General features: G+C 52.1%; 1 protein-coding gene across 3 annotated transcripts in view; it reads right to left on the reverse strand.

The window, feature by feature from the left end:
• The window catches only part of LOC135233913 (forkhead box protein J3-like), a 120877-nt gene that overhangs the window by 69290 nt on the left and 32331 nt on the right, over positions 1–19256 (reverse strand). For 2 of the 3 annotated variants that reach the window (XM_064297884.1, XM_064297886.1), the window contains exon 2: positions 4166–4640. In XM_064297884.1, the coding sequence (XP_064153954.1) occupies positions 4166–4486 (321 nt within the window). In that variant the 5' untranslated portion in view covers positions 4487–4640. Of the gene's footprint in view, positions 1–4165; positions 4641–5956; positions 6120–19256 lie in introns of those variants that run through there. The other variant, XM_064297885.1, reaches the window with a different exon arrangement.

The following is a 19256-nucleotide window of genomic DNA, read 5'->3' on the forward strand; positions in this document are numbered from 1 at the left end:
GGCCCGAGCGGACGCGGCGGCCTAATCGCACGGACCCGATTCCGCGCACACGCGGGCGTCTCCTCGCCTGCCCGTTCGCCATGTCCGCCATCAGCGCTTCCCGACCGTGATGCATTCTCTGCTTTCCTCCCTTTCTGATCGGCAGGCCCCGGCCGCTCACGCGCGTGCATATTCAGGAGGCGTCTGGCTGGCGGAGCCCCCCGCTCAGACGCTTTTAAAGGAGCGGCGCTGGCTCGGCCTGGTTTCCCCTCTCCCGTCACGGAGCGCATTATCATACAGAGCAGACGGGCGCGTGCGCTGGGTCGCAAATCCCTGCCTCCGCAGCCCTGCGCTGGCTGCACAGCGAGGGGAGGGGCTCGCAATAGGCACACCCCCCCCCCACCACCACCCCTCAACCCCTCCTCCTTCTGACCTCACACCGCACTACACTCTCATCCGATTCCACCCCTCCACCTGTATAAAAAAAACAAACCAATAAAATACCCCCCCCTGCCCACGCCCCCCCCCCCCCCAAAGATCCAGACAGCGATGCAGAACGCCGCCGCCTGCCCCACAGCTGACAGCGATCACAGCCGGAGTAATTAATAAGCGCATGCTTCCTTTGATGCAGAACACCTTCGGGGGAAATTCTGCCGCAAAATCCCAGTTCTGGGGCAGGTAGGCTACATCCGTGATTAAATGCTAACAATTAAATATTAACCCTTCCTGCTCGATAACACCAAAGTCCCAGTGCAGTGCGTTTCGCCCCAACCCACCAAATACTGCCTGAATAAGCGTGTCATTTTCCACACCCCTGTTCCCAAAGATTGAGGCCATTAATATCAGCCCCCTGGATGGGGTACACTGGGCCTCTGGATCAAGCTGGCATAACTGTATTCGGGTTAGAGGTGGCATTTACATCCCCGATATGATTTTTCCCCACTCTGATTCAATGAACCTCAAGCTATTCATTTTTTGCAGCGTGTGTGTTTATCAATGCAGGAATCCGACAGCAATTCAAGGGCACAGGAACAAAACAAAAATAAATGCTAGATCTTTATCCTCCGTTTGTTCAGAAAAGTACGCAAGACTCCGGAAAGTTAGACGGCAGCGCTGTTCTTAAAGGCTATCAGTTCCGCGTCACGCCGGGTGCGAGCCACTGAACAAACTGCGAAGCTTCGTACGCTTCCGAGCGGCCGCTCCCAGGGGATACAGGAGCAATCTTCACCACAACATCATTTGTTACGCTGTTACCGTTATGCACAATAGTGCGTCAAGGGGCATCAGTAAAACCCACTGAAAAACACACTGCACTTTACATAAAACGCAAAAATGCCATTTTCAACAAACTGCTGAAGAGCGACTAAAGTTGCCCATGACAGAATCAAAGCGAGGCACGTGCCTCTTAAGAAACGAGGGACCAGTTCACATTCAAAGTTTGCTGAGTGACAAGGAAAGACAGGATAAGTAAACTGTGATCATGACCTGGATGGATGCAACCAGATCCTCAAGACACTCGGCTCCACGCTCTTAACGCTGAAAGTTCTTGTCTCCTCACAATCAAAGCAGTGATACTCCAATTTGATGCAACTTATGAATATTAATGAAGGGACATTCCCAAGGACAACACTGTGGCAACGGTTGTTCTGTCCTTGAGCACGCCTTCTCATGAATATTCATAAACGGTCATAAAGCACCGGAAACCCATTATCAGCCAGAACCTTCTTAAGATAGCAAGCATAGAGAACAAAGGGAATATAGGGGCTGACTGCCTTGTGTATAGAATTGACAGTAAAATGTACTGTATTTACCAAGATGTGAAACAACTGCAATTTCCAACAGAGATTGGAACTTGAATTTGAATTTTCCATTCGAAACAGAAGAATTTCAGAATTCTGAAGATGTATTTCAATATGTACCTGTGCAGAGGAGAAGCACTTTAACCACTTATTTTCACAAGGAACTTGATTCATCCCGCGATTGATCTCTATAAATGGGATATTTCTCCCTTTATGCCTGGTGGTGATGGCAAATATTTAAAGTATGCACATAGCATGCAGCACAAAAGATCTGCTCCAGCCGAGACAGGAAGGAAAAGGATGTCTGACAATTCCTAAGAAACGAGCTTGAACGATTCGGGTTAGCCACACAGCGCACTCTATGAATATAAAATGCAGGAATCAATTAGGTGTGTCAAAGAAACAAACAAGGCAGTCGGAGAATAAGCAGGCTTATATTGCACACCTTTATTTAAGCTGCTGGCATGCAATTTAGCTCAGGAACTGTGTCTGAAGGATTAGAGACGGGATGAAAAAATGTGTTTTCAGAAAGGGGGGGGTGGGGGTGGGAGGGTGTCGTGGAACTCGAGCAGCTTAATTAGCCAACAGAAGGCTGACTGAACTGGGAGGGTGACAATGCTATACGTCCGGGCTCCATATGGTCTCCTCCGATGCCAGTTTCGCAAAGCGTCGTTTTAAAAAGGCGGATCTGACTTCTGCAGAAGCAGCAGCCGTCTTTCAGAAGCCCAAAGGCTGTAAATGCCTTTGATTCAAAGGCGGGCAGCCTCTCCTCCCTCCCGCGCTGAAGGCTCTCCTCCTCCCTCTGTGCGCGCGTTCGAGACAGCCCGTCAGCCTCAAACGGCTCGCCCCGGCCCCCTCGCACGCCTTCAATGAGACGCGCCCGTCCCGTCCCGTCCTGTCCCGTCAGGCTGAGAGCCTCCGCAGCCAGCCATGTCAGCTGACTGGAACGCTCCTCCTGATATCAATTTCTACAGACGCTGCGCACGGCGACAATCAGCGTGGCTACGGCTCTTTGTGTTCCGCGACTATCTCCACGCGACGGCTTGGCAGCGGCGGTCTACTGGATCGAGTTAAGACCGAGTTAAGGGCTCTTAAGTCTATAAGTGTGCATGCCGACAGGCTTTAAGTGTGCATGCTGGCAGGCTGTAAGTGTGCATGCCGACAGGCTTTAAGTGTGCATGTCTGCAGGCTTTAAGTGTGCATGCAGACAGGCTTTAAGTGTGCATGTCTGCAGGCTTTAAGTGTGCATGTTGGCAGGGTTTAAGTGTGCATGTCGGCTTTAAGTGTGCATGTCTGCAGGCTATAAGTGTGCATGCCGACAGGCTTTAAGTGTGCATGCTGGCAGGGTTTAAGTGTGCTTGTCTGCAGGCTATAAGTGTGCATGCCGGCAGGCTTTAAGTGTGCATGCTGGCAGGCTTAAGTGTGCATTCGGCTTTAAGTGTGCATGCTGGCAGGCTTTAAGTGTGCATGTCGGCTTTAATTGTGCATGCAGACAGGCTTTAAGTGTGCATGCTGGCAGGCTGTAAGTGTGCATGTCTGCAGGCTTTAAGTGTGCATGCTGGCAGGGTTTAAGTGTGCATGCAGACAGGCTTTAAGTGTGCATGCAGACAGGCTTTAAGTGTGCATGCTGGCAGGGTTTAAGTGTGCATGCAGACAGGCTTTAAGTGTGCATGCTGGCAGGGTTTAAGTGTGCATGCTGGCAGGCTTTAAGTGTGCATGCTGGCAGGCTAAGGCATGCTGCGTTAATGGCATGATGGCAGCTATTCGCATGCGGCGGCCTATCATGCCAGATGCATCTGCAGCCCCTACTCATCCATCCTACTCATCCATCCGACCATCCATCGTCCATCCATAACTCTATCTCATCCATTGATTCATCAATAACCTCTGTCTTCATCAGTTGATGCAAAACACAGAGCATAAACCCCACACAAATCCAGATTAAATCTCTGTTATTCCGAATAAAGGAAACCTGCTCTGCATCGCATTCAGAGCAAGGTCAACAAAACAGCTTGCAGCAGCTGCACAAAGCAAAAGCGAATCCCTGCGAGCTAAACTGAAAGCACGACCAAACGTGTTCTCCCCACCTCCACCTGCAAAACCACCGACTTCTACCCACCCTGGATTTCACAGAACCCAGCAAAAGAACCCAGCAAAAGAGTTCTCTTGCCGGGCTTTCACAGAACCCAGCGGAAGTTCTACCTCCGGCTTTCACAGAACCTAGCAGAAGTTCTACCTCTGACCTTCACAGAAGCCAGTGGTAGTTCCACCTCCAGCTTGCGACAGAACCCAGCGGACGTTCTACCTCCGACATTCACAGAACCCAGTGGAAGTTCTACCGCCGACATTCACAGAACCCAGTGGAAGTTCTCCCTCTGGCTGCTTACCTTCCAGCCGCTGCCCGCCTCCCTGTAGTAGGGGAAGTTGTCGCAGATCCACTGGTAGATCTCGCTCAGGGTCATCTTCTTCTTCGGGGAGCTGTTGATGGCGAAGGTGATGAGGCTGGCGTAGCTGTAGGGCGGCTTGCCGTCCTTGTGCTGCTGCACCTCCTCCTGGTCCAGCGTGGTGTTGGGGTCCAGCAGGGCGCCCTTCTTGGCCACGCCCGGCCCGTGGGCGTTCTGGGCGTCGGCCTTCTGGATGGCCGCCCGCATGGTGAGCTGCGGCAGCCAATCCATGGACGTCAAACTGCTCTCCAGCTCTGACGTCATGCCTGCCCGCGAGGATGGGGGGGGCGGGGGGCGGGACCGGGATCGGTGCGCTACGGGCAGGGGGGAGGGGAGGGGGGGGCCAGGTGAGAGAGGGCAAGAGCACAACCTCCCTCAGCTCACGGCTCTTGTGCTGCGCGGAGAGTCCGACTGCAGTCTGGAGATGGAGGGAGGGAGGGAGGGAGAGGGAGAGAGAGAGAGAGGGAGAGGGAGAGCGTAAGTTACCCAAAGGAAAAGGCTTTCAGTCAACACTGATAGAAAAGTTAATCAGAAACAGTAGGAGATTCTGTTTATCATAGATTACTTTTGCCCAGAGACAGTTGGCAGTTTGGGGGGGGGGGTGTCCTTTCATGGGCCTATGTGGTTTTTTCCACAGCATTTTAATGAATTCTTCCCTGGATGTCTTCTTACATTCTCACATTTCTGTTTTTTCAGACGTCTGAGAAGGACTCTTAACTTCCTTTTCATCAGCTTAGGCTCCGCCGCAAAGGTCGGCGTCTCACAAACAGTAGCCCTGAGCCAGTGGAGAACGGCAGCCCGGCGCACCCAGGACTGTCTGCAGACGCACCACGCAAACGCACCACGCTCCTTAAGTACAACGTGTGAAGAAAGCCTCCTCTTCACAGAGGCCCAGGCATCACTGGCACTTAAAGGCTTCTGAGAGAAAACTGTGCCCAGCACCGAGCTGCGCTCCACCGCTCTCCTCCAGTGAGCCTCGGTCAGCCGCACGCTCTCGGGCGCTCCAGCTAGCGCGCCGCCGCGCTCATACGATACGCACGGCGCGTGGTTTCAGCTCAGGAAGCACGCGGGCTCGACGGACGGAACTGAAAACAACCGACAGAGATATCCCCCCCCCCCCCCCCCCACCCCCCACCCACCCCCCGACCAGCACCCCCCACCTCCCCTCCTGCCGCCTCCTTCTGGGTGCCAGAGCTGTCAACTCCCCCGCCCCCGCCACGCTCGGTCCAGCTCAGTCATAACTGCAACTCGATCTGCAGCGTGAGTAAATGTTGGGGAATTGTTTTCACAAGTGTCTGCCAAATGGGGTAGTGTGTGTGTGTGTGTGTGTGTGTGTATGTGTGTGTATTTGTGTGTGTGTGTGTGAGTGTGTGGGGGGGCGGGGGCGTGAGCAGCCAAAGCGGAATTCCAGCTCTAAAGAACTGGCATCTCCTCGGCCGTCTGCCGTCCAGCTTTTGGGGCTGCGTGCGGTCGCCCCTCACCCCCTCAGAGAGAGAGAGAGAGGCTGGGCTCGCCCCCCCCCCCCCCCGCGCTGCTGCTATTTTAGGAGCGGAGGAGAGGCCGGAGTCACAGACGCACAGATGGCTGCGAGCGGGACACACCTACACCGCCACTCAGACGCTAGTTCACCTGCGGAGAGGCCAGGGAGGGGGAGGGGGAGGGGGAGGGGGTGCTCGAGTGGAAAAAAAAGGTGTCAAATCTTCCCTGCATCGCACCCCCCCCCTCCTCAGCCACCTGTAATGGAATGCCACTCAGAGGCCGTGTTCATTGATTGCAGCAGCATCCTTAATTAAAATCCCTCAGCGCCGCTCATCCTGGGGGTGTAGATTTCGGCCAGCCTCCGGAGGGAGATGAAGGAGGCGCACGGAGCTCTCCTCGGTCACCTTGCCCGAGTCTCCACTTACTGCATCTTTTTTTTAAAAATGGCTATTATTAGTTCTCCGCCACCCCCACACGTCAGGGGTCAACTTCATTACAATTGTGCTTTTCTACCTTGGGTATGTGCCCACTCAAGATCCAACTGCCCGCCCACCCTTCACAAACACGAGAAAAGCCCACCTGTCAATCACCCACTGACACGCTAACCTACTCCTTCACAGTGAGAAAGAAAATTTTTGCAATTACTAACATCTGCTTTGTAACACATTTGAAAATGTGTCAAAAATATCTTTACTTCAATTACTTTCCTTCATAACACTGAAGAGGATTTGGCAAGTGGAAATAGTACTGAAAACAACTGCCCCTCTTCCAGAACACCAACTTCCAGAATGTTCTCAGGAGGCCGACGAGACACTTCTTAAGTCTAAGGCATTTTTCTTCCCGTCATGGTCAACCTTCCAGTCATCTGATTATCATAAAAAACTGAATTATTTATGCACCGGCCACCAACTCAGACTCAAATTCAATATACTGGATCAATTCAATCTCTTTCATTCCCCCCTCCCCCTTCAAACTGTCATATTCCTTTAAAAGAAGACACAATTCATTAATTTAGCATCTAGCCTATTCCAATCAATCCATCTGCTAATTAGACTCTGAGGGAGAATAATTAATGGGTGAAAGCAGCAGCACATCAGTGCAGGAGCGGAGTCCTCTTAAGACGCCGCCGCTCTCTGAATCCAGCCTGGCGTCCCACAGCTTTAATATTTCATGGGCGTGAGGTCCCCGGAGAGACACAGACAAACATTCTGGAGTCTTAAATTTCCCCTTCAGCGCGGGAGAGAGAGAGCCTCATCCTCCTCCTCCTCCATTCCCGCCACAGTCATCGCCGTGGCAACGTCCCCCCCCCCCCACCAGACCGCTCCCTGCCTGGAGCCGTGGCGGCCCGCGGCTGTTTTTCTGAATGAAAGCGCTGCGGACGCTGGGGGGCGTCGCCCGGGAGACGCTGGGCTGAAAGCCGCCGCCCACAGCGGGGCACTGCCGCGCGGTGTGGGGGGGGGAGGGGGATGCGTTCCCCAAACCCACGCGGCCTCCCTCTATACCGCTCGCCACAGGCCAGGCTCCCCACCGCAGACCCTCCCTGTACCCCCACCCCCCCTTCACAGGCACTGGCGCGCTCTAACTGCTTACGGAAGGTTCCGCGCGCGAAGCGAAGCGCAGCCTAGCCTGCCTAGCGCTAATTATTTCCTGCGCGGAGCAGATAAGCATCAATCTGCATGCGTTATTAGCGTCTCATTATGAGCGAGTGCGCGGCGCCTGAGTGATGCGTACAGCGCGGAGGCTTCCTGATGCCCCGCCAGCCCGAGCCCCAGCATCAGGGAAGCTGCCAGCTACCTGCCACCAACGCTCAAACACGCTCCGCACAAACATTCTCCAGCACTGGAAGTTTCCGGCGTGCGCATTCCAAAATTTCTGCATTTGTATTTGTATCTGAATAATTTCACGAGTTAACACTCTAAAAAATTTTTTTATAAGTCTTTGTTTGGCCTACACTTAATCATTTTCCACACGTAGTGCTGGCAGTTTTCAAACCACTGATGCATCTTAAGTCTATGAAAAAATAATAAACCGATACACTGTTTTATTCATGAAGTGAATAAAATTTCATGAACAACAAGCTGTCTCTCACCCAGAACACCGCGGTGTACAGATTCACCCAGAACATCGTACAGATTCACCAAGAACATCGTGGTGTACAAAATCTCCAAGAACATCGTGGCATACAGAATCTCAGAGAACATCGCGGCATACAGAATCTCAGAGAACATCGCGGCATACAGAATCTCAGAGAATATCGTGGCATACAGAATCTCAGAGAACATCGCGGCATACAGAATCTCAGAGAACATCGTGGCATACAGAATCTCAGAGAACATCGCGGCATACAGAATCTCAGAGAATATCGTGGCGTACAGAATCTCAGAGAATATCGTGGCATACAGAATCTCAGAGAACATCGCGGCATACAGAATCTCAGAGAACATCTCGGCGTACAGAATCTCTGGGAACATCGTGGCGTACAGAATCTCAGAGAACATCTCGGCGTACAGAATCTCAGAGAACATCGTGGCATACAGAATCTCCGGGAACATCGTGGCGTACAGAATCTCAGAGAATATCATGGCATACAGAATCTCAGAGAATATCGTGGCGTACAGAATCTCAGAGAACATCGTGGCGTACAGAATCTCCCAGAACAACCTCTGGACAACCTGCCGCTTCCCCACTTCCTACTCAACCCAGCTCTTAGGCCAGGTGCTGACCGTCTCCGGACTGGACTACTGCACCTCCCTCCGCCCTGGCCTGCCTGCCTGCCTCCGCCATCAGACCCCTGCAGCTGATCCAGAACACCGCTGCTGCTCATCTTAGTGACAGCCTCCTCAGACTCAGCCATGTCACTCCCCCTTCTCATCTCCCTCCACCGGCTACACCTATATCAGCTCCGACCAAACTCAAAACCATGGTGCTAGCCTATCAGAGAGCTAAGAAAGAGCTATGGATAGTGGCTCTTGCTCAGTGAGTGTAAAATAATGTAATGGAAGAGTGAAAGGAAAGTGATCAAACCAGATATGAAATAAAACCAAACAAAACAATCCCGCCTAGTCAAGATGGACAGCTCCAGGGCATCAGAGCGGATCCCTTTCCCTTTCATTTTTAACCTTCCTGCTTCTGGAAATATTTGAAGCCATTTTTTATATCTGAAGCTAATTTTTAAAATCAATTCACACTCAAACATGCCTGCCCATTCACATGAAAAGTGACCCATGAGCAGTAAGATGTGGTTCCATTGCGTGTGCATCTAGGCTACATCACGTACTACTGAACGTCACCACGCCAATTACTTGGTGTTTAAAGGCAGATTCCAATACCCACCCAGATAAGCATGTGTACTGGATATTAAAGCTCATTTTCAATATTTATCTTGGTTGCGATGCTTATTTTTTCCCTGGAGCAGACTGTCTCTCTCACTAATTAAGTCAACTCCTTGGTTTGTCATTAAAAATTGATGTGTACATTTTCAACAATATATACATTTTTTTCCCCTCAAGCAGAGGCATGGAAGCAGCGAGTCCTAAACACACGATCCAGTCATTAATTTTCCATCTCTCACAGACAGGAGCGCAGGCTTGTCTTTAACAGCTCCGTAATTCAGCACAGCCAAGCTCTTCACTGCAGTATCCACCTACGTCAGGGAGATGCAAACAGCCACCAAGGAAACTCAGCATTTTAATCATTTAAGTTAAAGACGCGCTTGACACTTGGAGACAAAACTTGCGCAGACAAAATGCCATTTGTCTGGTGCTGAAGTTCAACAATAAATAAGATGAGAAAGAAAAACCCGGGCAGGAACAATACCTCTGTACAATACAACCGAGCTGGCTAACAACAGATGTAAAACACTAAGCTCTAGACACTAAAGTCGTATGGTTGAGGCTCAAATGGAGAATTATTTGCATCTTATTTGCATCTTTTTACATTCACTCATTACCTCTAAGATTATATAATGACTTATGCCCTAGGGGAAAATATTTAGCGAGAACATACCATAAGTTAAAAACTGATTGACAGTAATGAGCATCAGTTTCTGTTTTTATGTTAGGCCTGAAGTTGTGGGTTTGTTCTTAACTTAAGTTTGGAAGCATAACAAGGATCACTCCGCTGCTTGTCTTGCTCTGAACCTCACCCGCAAGCTCTGGGTACAAGGTGTGTGTGTGTGTGCGCGTGTGTGTGTGCCTCTGTGCACATGAGAGGGAGGGGAGGGTGTGGAGCCCCAGCCACAAAAACTGCAAAACCACACTTCTGGGACATGAGAAGTTTCAAGGGGTTAAATATAGCTTTGATTTGAAAACCAGAACTTCACGGACAAAAAACAACCCAGCGTCTATCGTAACTCGATAACTTATTTATTTTAAAAAAAGGTAACAGCAAGCAAGGAAATCCTGCACAGCAGTAAAAATCCCCGCTCTCACATTTCTTAAACAATACGAACGTATAACCAAAGAACAAACACACTCCGCTGAAGGACTCATAAGGTGAGGGTTTCACAGACAAAAGCACAGGGGCTGCTGGATAGCTTGTTCGTTTAAGGCAACACGCAGTGAACTGAGGACTGAATCTGCACCATGCCAAATGTGGTCAGTAGATAGACAGGGCGGTGCACAATTGGCTGGTTGCGACGCCCAGGGTATGGGAGGGGTCAGTCTCTGAGGGGTCCATGCTGCTAAAGCCGCACATGAAAGGTCTTCCTCAGACTCCGCTCTATGCAAGCCGAGCTGTAGTCTGCAAAGTGAAAAGAAGCAGCTGGCGACGCCACGTTTCAGAGAATCGTGGATGACTACACTCTCCGGAATCGCGCGTGTACACGGCTGTGATTGCAGATAGCCAGCCGTTCCAAACTGGGGTGGGATTTGGATGTTCCCAGCCCTACGCTGGGCGCCAAATTCATAAAAAGAATTAAACCTATAATTCACTCAGTTCCACAGCAGCATCATATTCAGGCTTAAGTATTTTCAAAAAAGATTAGGTTGTAAGCTACTTTGGCTGTGCCTAGACTTTTAAAAGTTGAATTAAACATATTCACACCGCCGTCGTCCAGCCTTCTCAGGATATGCATGCCCGTACGCTATAAATAACCGAGTCAAAAGTAGCGTTTTCAGAACAATGGTATACGAAGACCTCTTGCGGTTGAAGCACGTTGGCCCGTTTCCAGGAAAAGATGGTAAAGCGACAAAAGGAAATGAAAGAGAGAGGGGGGGGGGGGGGGGAAATCCACATCATCTGCCACAGCAGAGCTGCACAGAGGGAGATGCACCGGTGTGAGTAAGCTGTTGCTAGGATACGCAGGACGGCCCCTCTCCCAGTGCGTAAGGAGGCACACAGACGCAGAGCGGAGTGGCTGGATCTCCTTTGTGGCGGACGGGCGCACACACTGCTAATGAAAGCACGGTAAACTGGGGGGGGGGGGGCAGCGTGTCATTACGTCCCCGCAGACAACAGAAAGGAAATTAATGCGGCTAAATTACACTCACCTTCCGCTCTAATTCACCTTCATTCAAACGCAAAGGATGGCCACGATCTCTCAACAACAGAAACCAAAGGGAGAGTATACAAGCCCAAGTGTGTGTGTGTGTGTTTGCGTGTGCATGTGTATGTGTGTGTGCGCGCGCGGGCGTGTGTGTGTGTGTGTGCGTGTATGTGTGCATTTGTGTGTGGGTGTGTGTGTGTATATGTGTGCGAGCGCGCGGGCGTGTGTGTGTGTGTGTGTACGTGTATGTGTGCTAGTGTGTGTGCGTTTGTGTGTGGGTGGGTGTGTGTGTGTGTCTTGGCATGTTGCATGTCACCACTGGCAACATTAGTTCACAAGCTGGCTGATCTGGCCCCAGACAATTTGGAGTCATTTACGAACAAACAATCAAAGGTGTTTGTGAACATATTTAAGGCCTTGGGCCCTGTGCCCTCGTTTCCTCCTGATTCGCACACATGCTGGCATGATGTTGGCTTGCACCACACTCACAACCAGGGCCAGGAGGCCTAATTAGTCCACCTTTGTGTTTATTCAGTAGGAGGAAAGAGAAGCACAACAGGTCATTTCTCCTTCATTAAGTCCTGAGTTTGGCTGCGATCCTGGCACAAGCCCCAGCCTGTTGTTCGGTGGCGAGCGCGCAGTGGGCTGCGAGCTCCACCCTGTCGCTCTGTGGAGACCGTGCTCTGAGTGGTGAGCTCCACCCTGTCGCTCTGTGGAGACCGTGCTCTGAGTGGTGAGCTCCACCCTGTCGCTCTGTGGAGACCGTGCTCTGAGTGGTGAGCTCCACCCTGTCGCTCTGTGGAGACCGTGCTCTGAGTGGTGAGCTCCACCCTGTCGCTCTGTGGAGACGTGCTCTGAGTGGTGAGCTCCACCTGTCGCTCTGTGGAGACCGTGCTCTGAGTGGTGAGCTCCACCCTGTCGCTCTGTGGAGACCGTGCTCTGAGTGGTGAGCTCCACCCTGTCGCTCTGTGGAGACCGTGCTCTGAGTGGTGAGCTCCACCCTGTCGCTCTGTGGAGACCGTGCTCTGAGTGGTGAGCTCCACCCTGTCGCTCTGTGGAGACCGTGCTGAGTGGTGAGCTCCACCCTGTCGCTCTGTGGAGACCGTGCTCTGAGTGGTGAGCTCCACCCTGTCGCTCTGTGGAGACCGTGCTCTGAGTGGTGAGCTCCACCCTGTCGCTCTGTGGCGAGCATGCTGTGAGTGGCGAGCTCCACCCTGTCGCTCTGTGGAGACCGTGCAGTGAGTGGTGAGCTCCACCCTGTCGCTCTGTGGAGACCGTGCTCTGAGTGGTGAGCTCCACCCTGTCGCTCTGTGGAGACCGTGCAGTGGGGCCACAAGTTCCACCCTGTCGCTCTGTAACGAGCGTCCCGTGGAGCCACAACCGCCACCCTGTCGCTCTGCAGTCAGCGTCCCGTGGGGCCACAACCGACACCCTGTCGCTCTGTAGCGAGCGCCCCGTGGGGCACAAGTGCCACCCTGTTGCTCTGTAGTGAGTGTCCCGTGGGGCCACAAGCACCACCCTGTCGCTCTGTAGCGAGCGCCCCGTGGGGCACAAGTGCCACCCTGTTGCTCTGTAGTGAGTGTCCCGTGGGGCCACAAGCACCACCCAGTCGCTCGGTGGTGAACATGCCGTGTTGTGGGCCTCATCGTGCACCTCAACAACAGCAACATTCTATACAAAACAGCGACACTGGAAAATAGCAGGAGCTTCACCAATCTCAAGCTGCTCCAGGTCTGCTAACGCTCATTAGCATACAGACTTGAGTCATGTTTAATACATGAAAAAGCTGTGCGCTGACACACAGCCCTGACTATGAAACAATGATCATCTAAGCGCCTCCAACATAAATCTCTGAATGGTACCCGAGTCTTGGGAATTGCACTTTTTCTAATGGTTATCATTAATCAGGACTTACCTCTGAACACACCTTTGCAAAGGTTAATGGCTCATTACCTGACATGCATGTTGTGCTACTTTCACATCATCAGCCTCCGTGCAGCTGCTGCACGTTTCTTAGCACAGCGCTGAAAAACAGTTACGACTGAAGCATGAGCCCAGTTCCAGCAAAAATCCCACACATTCAACACCGCAAAGCAATTTCACAGCCTGACCTGTGGAGAACTTTGAATGCATGAGTCAGGAGAAGGTAGACTAGCATGCAACATGAAATGGACCGCCATGGGTTTATGTAGGTGTCTGCAATGGGCAGTAGTGTGGCATTGTGGGTAAGGAACCACAAGGCTGTGGGCTCAAGTCTGAAGGTGGTACGCTGTGGTCTGCAACCTTGAGTAAGGACTTCAACCTTCAAATCTGCTTCGGTATACATGAGCGTGCACCCAAGGGAAAACAGGTAGGAAGATGGAAGATATGTCGTTTGCCCTGGAAAGGTGGAAACTGCCAGGGATGTGATGTAAAGGCAAGAGCTGCCCATCGTACTCCGCTGCACGTAAGGAACAGACTCATTCACCATAACAAAACAGTGATGTAACCTAGTAACAAGGCCTGGAACCTTTTCTTGCAACCGAAACTTGGGCCATACCTTCCACATTAAGCCTGTTGCTAAAGTGTGTGGAAAAGCTGTGTCTCCTTCGCAACTGCGGGGGTGGGGGGGGGGGGGGGTGGGGGGGGGGGGGTACAGGGAGAGGCAGGGGATCCCTCTCACCTGCTCTTTGTTTTTTATGCAGACGGTTTGAGACCCCTCCCTCGGTTTTTCCAAGCCTGAGGGCAAGAGCTTAACAAGTTATTTTAGATCGCTGAAAACTAAAATAGCAACTAGATTCCTTCTTTTATTAGCTGCCTTCTTTTAATGCGGTTGTGAAGAACTAACACCCATACCACTCATCTTCACAGAATGGAGAGCTACTTAAAAAAAAAAAAACTGTTGTTTTCTTTGTGAACAGTTAGTTCATGAGTGCCACCCCGAGCGTGAAAACAGAGCACGGATTGGCCGATGTATCCTCTGTCCAACCACCAATGCCTCCGTCAGCCAATGCTATAACGTACAATGTAGGCTATATGTGTCTCCCTATCAAGCAGCAAGGCCTTTCCCAGTGACTGTGCTCCTTCAGAACACCCAGGCTCATATGACCCCTGTGTCTGCCGTTTTAAAGGGTCTGTCTGAGGTTAAATAAGGCTTAAAAACAGCAACGTACGCCTTGTGTATAATGCAAGTTACAAATTAATTAATTTCACAAAAAGATTAAATATAAGTCTTACTCCGATGCATTGCAGTATCAGTACGTTTGCATGTGTGTGAGTGTGGGAGCGAGCGTGTATCATGCACAGCAGAGGTCCCGTTGCCGTGTACCTGACGCAGGCACATCATTAATCTGCACCCAGCAGAAGAGCGGATGTGAACCAGACAGACAGACTCACTGGAATACCAATCTAACAAGCGCGTGGGCCCGACGGAGCGTTCCCAAACCCGGCTGCACGGTCCCGGACCCCGCTGGGTTTCACCAGGACCCCGAGGAGCTGCCCTCAGGGTCGCCTGCTCAGAAAGCGTTGCAGGAATCCTGTCATCCTGTTATCTGAAGGTGTGAAAGAAATAAGAAGAAAAAAAAGGCTGAACTGAAGCAGAGAAACCTTGGCCTTCACGAGCAGGGAATGCAGATATAGTCTAATAAGCCCGGGGGTGGTGGGGGGGGCAGGCATGCATCTGAACAGTGATGCTACATGCTACAGTAATTGTACCATTTGGGGATAGAGATTTCCTCAGCCATCCACCATTTATTTATTCCGTCAGCAAGACTGGGGCTGGAAGAGAGAAAAGGAGAGAAAGGGAGAGGAAAGGAGAGAAAGGGAAAGAAACGGAGAGAAAGGGAGAGGAAAGGAGAGAAAGGGAGAGGAAAAGAGAGAGAGGGAGAGGAAAGGAGAGAAAGGGAGAGGAAAGGAGAGAAAGGGAGAGGAAAGGAGAGAGAGAAGCCGCCAGCCCCGTGGAAAAGCAGCCCTTCCGCCTGCTGTGCGGCGCGCAGGCCCGCGCACAATTCAATTGGGCATTGCAGTAATTCAATAAGCACTCCCGATGAATTTCACCACTGATCGGGGAGGGAGGCACGGGGGGGGGGGGGTCGTCTCTCTGTCTCCGGCGGACGGCGGTGCCCCCCAACATCAGCCGAGTGAACCCAATTACGCCGCTCCCTGAGCCCAGGGCGTCCCGCGTCAGCGCGCGGTCTCTACAGCGGGGCCGAGAGCAGCGCCAGCGCTGCAGCCTGCCAGCCTCTTCCTGCACTCCTCCCCCACCGACCCCCCCCGGAGCACAGGCACGCCGCACAGGCTGGCAGAAAGAGCTCTGTGAGCCGCTCATCAGCATGCCCCCCAGCCTCTCCAAGGGCTGCACTGTGCTGGCTGTGCGGTCCCGGGGCCCGTGGGTTCGGGGGGGGGGGGGGGCACCTCATCCCGCGAGCAGACTGTGGCATCGGGAGCCCCGAACAGCGACGGCAGCGCAGTTATTCCACGGCGGGGGATTTTCGTAATTATCGTGGCCGCCCCTCGTTACGCTCGTTACGTCTCTCACTAATTAACGTCAACGATCCCGGTACCGCCAGCGCAGCGGGACGGGGACGGAATTCAGGCAGCCAATCAATGACTGAGCAGCCGTCATAAACAAACGCATCACCGAATGAACGCTAGCCGTACAACAGCCCTGATGGAAATTGAACTGCTCAGGGCAGGACGGGGCCATTTCGGGCTCAGGCTGCGTTCCCATGCTGTGCCCAGGCCTCCGCCCAGCCGGGAGGCAGCGGAAGCGCGCTCGCTGAGCGATGAGCCCTCACCTGGAGCGTTTGCTTATGTCTGCGCCACCCGATTAGTCACGCGTGCCTCACACCGACACGAGCGGCCTGATCCTCCCCGAGACCGCGCGGCCTCTCCTCCACACACGGGCTCTGCCCCGCACACAGCCTCTCCTCCACACACAGCCTCTGCCCCGCACATGGCCTCTCCCCCGCACACAGCCTCTCCTCCACACACAGCCGTCTCCCCCGCACACAGCCTCTCCCCCACACACAGTCTCTGCCCCGCACACAGCCGTCTCCCCCGCACACAGCCTCTGCCCTGCACACGGCCTCTGCCCCCACACGGCCGTCTGGTGCCGCCCTCTCACCGCGTGACCTGCGGTTAGCGGCTCTGGCCTGCGTCCGGTGAGGACCGGGGAACCGAGCCCACAGGAGGAAGAGCCAGCGAGCTCTTTCACATCTCAGTGATAAAACTGTCCCTCACTCAGTCTGGAAAAACCACAGAACAGGACATCACGCTGCCAGCATCTCTCTGGAAAGTGAAGAGTTAAAGACAAGATGACTCTTTAAAATAATGATTTTTCTAAAGCCTTGTGGGACACGCTCCAATACCTATGCCAAGATGTTAAAACACGAATATTTCTGCTACATAACAGGTCATTACCAGAGCCTTAGTTATTATACTGTGGCTTTGGTTTTTAAGCCACTCATTGATCCTGAACACTACAAGGACATCTGTAACTGCAGAGCAATAGTCTTACTGAACGTTTCTGGCACTCAGCCCCGATTGTGCAGGGTTATAAAATGACCGAGCGTGGCTTGGCTTCGGTTCTTCCATTTTTGGGTCCGTCTCTCCCGTTTCTTTTTCGAGGCAGATGAACCCGCTGAACTCTCGAGCAGCTCATTTGCATGCTGGCGAGCGCAGCCCGGCGCAGACGCGGCCAGGGAGCGGCCGCCGAGCCGCGCGGAAAGCGTGTTCGCAGCGTGTTTCACACCTCGGAGACGCGTCGGGAGCGGAGGAATCTGAGCGCCATATGCGAGCGCTTCTTTGAAACGGAGTTCACGCGCCGCGCCGCGGGGCTTCTGCCGTCCGCTCGGCTTCCTGCGTGAGGCTGTCAGAGCCCAGGGTGAGAACGCAGGTACCGGGCTCCTCATGCAGCCAAGCACTGCCAACTGTTGTTTATTAGTAAAGAGGAAAAAAAAAACCAAGGAGGAATAATCCAAGCAGTATTTGTCCAGCCTGTGATCACAAAGTAGCGATAGAGTGAAAATGAAACCACTGGAGATGATGGACGGAGGAGGGAGAGTCTGATAAATGAGCCTGGTACACTAGTAACATCAGGCCTTATGGGTATCGGATACACCGAGCTTCCCATGCAAAAGATAACTTTGCACACAACAGCCTAACTGCAAAAGCAGCTGAACACAGGGCTTTAATCTGGGCAGGGACTAGCCTCTTGTCTTCAATTCAAACAATCCTCTAAATTTCATATGATTTTTTATTTTTCTTCTAATGAAAGGGATGGCAGCGGCAACACCTGGGAAATAATCAGGACAGCTCCGAGCTACAATCAATATGCAGCCACTCAGAAATAATTAAGAGCCCATTAAAACCCGTGCAGTCTCACAGTGCGTCTGCCGCTGCATTGTGCACTTATTAAAACCCGAGTCCCTGACTGCGCCAGTCAAACTCCTGCCTTTCACTTCAACTATAAACTCATATTCCCTTCATCCCCCTCCCTCCCTCCCCTCCTCATTTTAACAGCTGCAGTCTACCAGGGGAAACTACACCCAATCTCCGCACACAGGCACAGAGACAACAACGTGCTTAAGGAAGGGGAACAAACAGTGCGGTAACGACAGCCTTAAAGACCCTCAAGTACAGAGAAGTACAATCGAATAATGTGAAAAGAGAGATGCAAGCATCACACCGTGCACAGCTACAAGCAGCAGCACTGGCATTGTCTTAATTACTCAATGAGCTTCATTTCTGTGCCCGGTGTTCTGTGCAATAACGGTGTCGGTTTTAGGCTGATTTCGGGATGTCTATTCAGAAAGCACTGGGTTTTCCAGAGAGATGCAGCTGCTACCTACTGCAGAAACAGCCACCCTAGTGCCCATGGGTGAAGTGAAGCCATTTTCAATCGCATCCTTTCCTCACCGAGCTCAAATCTGTGCCGTTTCAGTGGCAAAAATATATGCTGCTGACCTCACACTTCAAGCTTAAAAAAAAGAGTATAAAATGCATTTATTATGATGGTGTAACTGCAGGGTAAGAAACACAGTGTAGCTCAGACCTGCAGGTTCTGTTCCAGCAGTTGAAGTGAACTGCGGAAGAAAAACACTTGTGGAAGTAGCCTATTCCTCACAACCTTTAGCTTGCTTTCTTTCTATCAGTACCTCTGCTCTGCCACTGCTGGCAGAAGCTCACATCCTGGAAGGTTTGCAGCAGTAGCCGAAGCGCTATGAGAGAGACGGGTTTTCGGGGCTGAGAGGGGTACGGGAGCAGAGCCCCTCTCCATGCGGCAGGCAGAACAGGTGCGTACGGTGCTGACTCCCGCGATGGCTGCAGACTGCACACTGCGCTGCTTTTGTATTCAGCTCTGTCCTGAAAGTGCTTGAGAACCACTTAAGGTTTGATTTTCCTTCACCAACCGCTGAGCAACACGCACACAGGCGCACACGTACACACACACACACACACACACACACAAACACAAACACACATGCAGACACAAAGACAGGCAACAAACGCACATACACGCACACATACGCAACCATGAGCACAAAGACAGGCAACATGCACAAACGCGTACACACAGACAGACACACACACACACACGGGCAGAGACTGGTCTTCATGGCAATGAGGGCTGGGTTTTCTCAATACCTGAGGATAGAAGTGTAGGCTAATACTAGCACATGACAGACCCAGAGGCTGGCGAGGGCGAGGGTGAGGGCGAGGGCTCAGTGGGCAAACTGCACCCACCTCCACATTCCAGAACGTTCTACACCCAGCTCTCCAGCCCGGTCACCTGTAGGAATGCAGGGGAGCCCAAGGCAGATGGAATTAGACCGGCCCCATTTGTCAGACTTCACAACTCAATAAAGCACCGAGCCAAGCCTCCAGAACAGGGTCTCCAGAGACTTAACGAATCCCCGGGGGGCTCTGTAAACAATGCAGCATATTTCCACATCCAATTTGATGGGCTTTATTTTTCTGAGCCTTCATTTATACACTGGAATAGCCCACAGGGCCTTGGCATGGCATATCCTCCAGAGGCGTCCTGATAGCACGCCTTTCAAAATACTATTTTTTATTAGGTTTTTTTTT

The sequence above is a fragment of the Anguilla rostrata genome, chromosome 11, assembly GCF_018555375.3.
Source record: "Anguilla rostrata isolate EN2019 chromosome 11, ASM1855537v3, whole genome shotgun sequence".
In the NCBI taxonomy this organism is placed as follows: Eukaryota; Metazoa; Chordata; class Actinopteri; order Anguilliformes; family Anguillidae; genus Anguilla; species Anguilla rostrata.